Raw genomic sequence first — 1,556 nt, forward strand, 5'->3', positions numbered from 1 at the left:
GTCTTATGTTCACGCTTTGGATATGAATTTTTTTTTGGATAGAAAGTGATTGTTTTACCCAATACGAATCTTTAATAATTAAGCTTCAATGTGAATAGTAAACATCGAGCGAGAAATCAAATAAAAAGCACATCTCCTATCCATTATTCACCCCACGTGTAATCTGTCGGATAACAACTGTGCATATTCATTACTTTTAGCAAATTTGCTGTCCAAATTGATTAAAAAAAACTTGTACATTTCGGACGAAAATACCCTCATCAATCTATTTTAAGCATTGTACAACATTTTTCTTCATAATAATAATAAAAAATCCTAGAACGTTCGGGGAACGCCGCCGTGCTTCTCTCCTTACTCGCCGGCCGTTTTAGACTCAATAATTTTCCGATCACAGAAAAAATTCTCTAAAATTTCATTTTCTTTTTTTTGGGTGTCTAATTTCGGATATCCGGCGATGGGTCGGGTTGAAACGGCGGTGGACCCGTCGTCGACGGCGGTGGTGGTGGCGTACCGTTTACATGGGGCAATAAGCTGGTGGGATGAAGTGAATAAAACTCCTATTTGGCAAGACCGTATTTTCTATGTCCTTGCGATCTTATACGGCGTCGTTTCTGCTGTTGCTCTTGTAATTTATCCCTATTTTGATTTAACTGTGATGAATTTTGAATGAATAGTAGATAATTTATGTAGCTGAGCTGTATTGATTGATTATTTACTGGAATTGGATGTTGATATTTGGTAATTTTTTGCTTATGCTATGTGTTTAGAGGTATATGAAAATTTTGGGTATTTGTTGATTGTTAGTATTTTTCTATTTGGGTGTAATACAATTTGGGGTTTTCCCTAATTTGTGTTACCTGAGGTGGGGTCTTTTGGAAACAGCCTCTCTAAAACCCGTCTTATGGGACTAAACTGAGTATATTGTTGTCGTCGTTGTTGAAATTCAGGATTTTTAATCTGTTGAATGAATAGTTAAACTGAGGGTTCTGTGAGTTTTATTGAAAGTGAGCAATGTCAGAGTTATATTATGTAGGATGTATTTAGCAAGAAAGAATGAAACTTGAGATGGATATGCTTTTGCTTTTGGTCTGGAAATCTTCTTGTTGCACCTTCTTGGTGGTTTTATCAATACAATTGCCATTTCTCAAAAAAGACTGAAACTTGAGAGTTGTTTGCAAGGTTTGCGCGCATCGTGTGTGGGTGGTGGGGGGTTACAGTTGTTGGTAGAACCTTAAATAGAGAATTACATGCTTTATTTACATGGCAATTGAATCATTTGGCAAGATCATGAAGAGCATGCTGCGAGTAGGAAGGAATTGACAATTGGTAACCTAAATAAATATAGAACACATGTAATCCCATAGAAAGATTCTTTTTATGAATTGTTGATTTAAATATTCATTTTAAATGAGTCGTATTTTGCTTAGACCAATAAATGGACCGAGGTTATAGTGGAAAGTCATCCAAAGGATTTAAAAAACCCGTGTTTTCCGAAAAGAATCTAAACACATCAAATAGCAATGTTTGTACTTTCGTGTTTTGGATTTGTGGGGGGT

General features: G+C 35.9%; 1 protein-coding gene across 1 annotated transcript in view; it reads left to right on the forward strand.

Moving 5' to 3' along the window:
- Window positions 1–289: 289 nt before the first annotated feature.
- LOC102590551 (tobamovirus multiplication protein 3) overlaps window positions 290–1,556 on the forward strand; it is a 12,571-nt gene continuing 11,304 nt past the window's right edge. The window contains exon 1 of the mRNA XM_006354952.2: window positions 290–625. Coding sequence (XP_006355014.1) covers window positions 455–625 — 171 coding nt within the window. The 5' untranslated portion in view covers window positions 290–454. The remainder of the gene's footprint in view (window positions 626–1,556) is intronic.

This window comes from Solanum tuberosum, unplaced genomic scaffold (genome assembly GCF_000226075.1).
Source record: "Solanum tuberosum cultivar DM 1-3 516 R44 unplaced genomic scaffold, SolTub_3.0 scf00189, whole genome shotgun sequence".
NCBI lineage: Eukaryota > Viridiplantae > Streptophyta > Magnoliopsida > Solanales > Solanaceae > Solanum > Solanum tuberosum.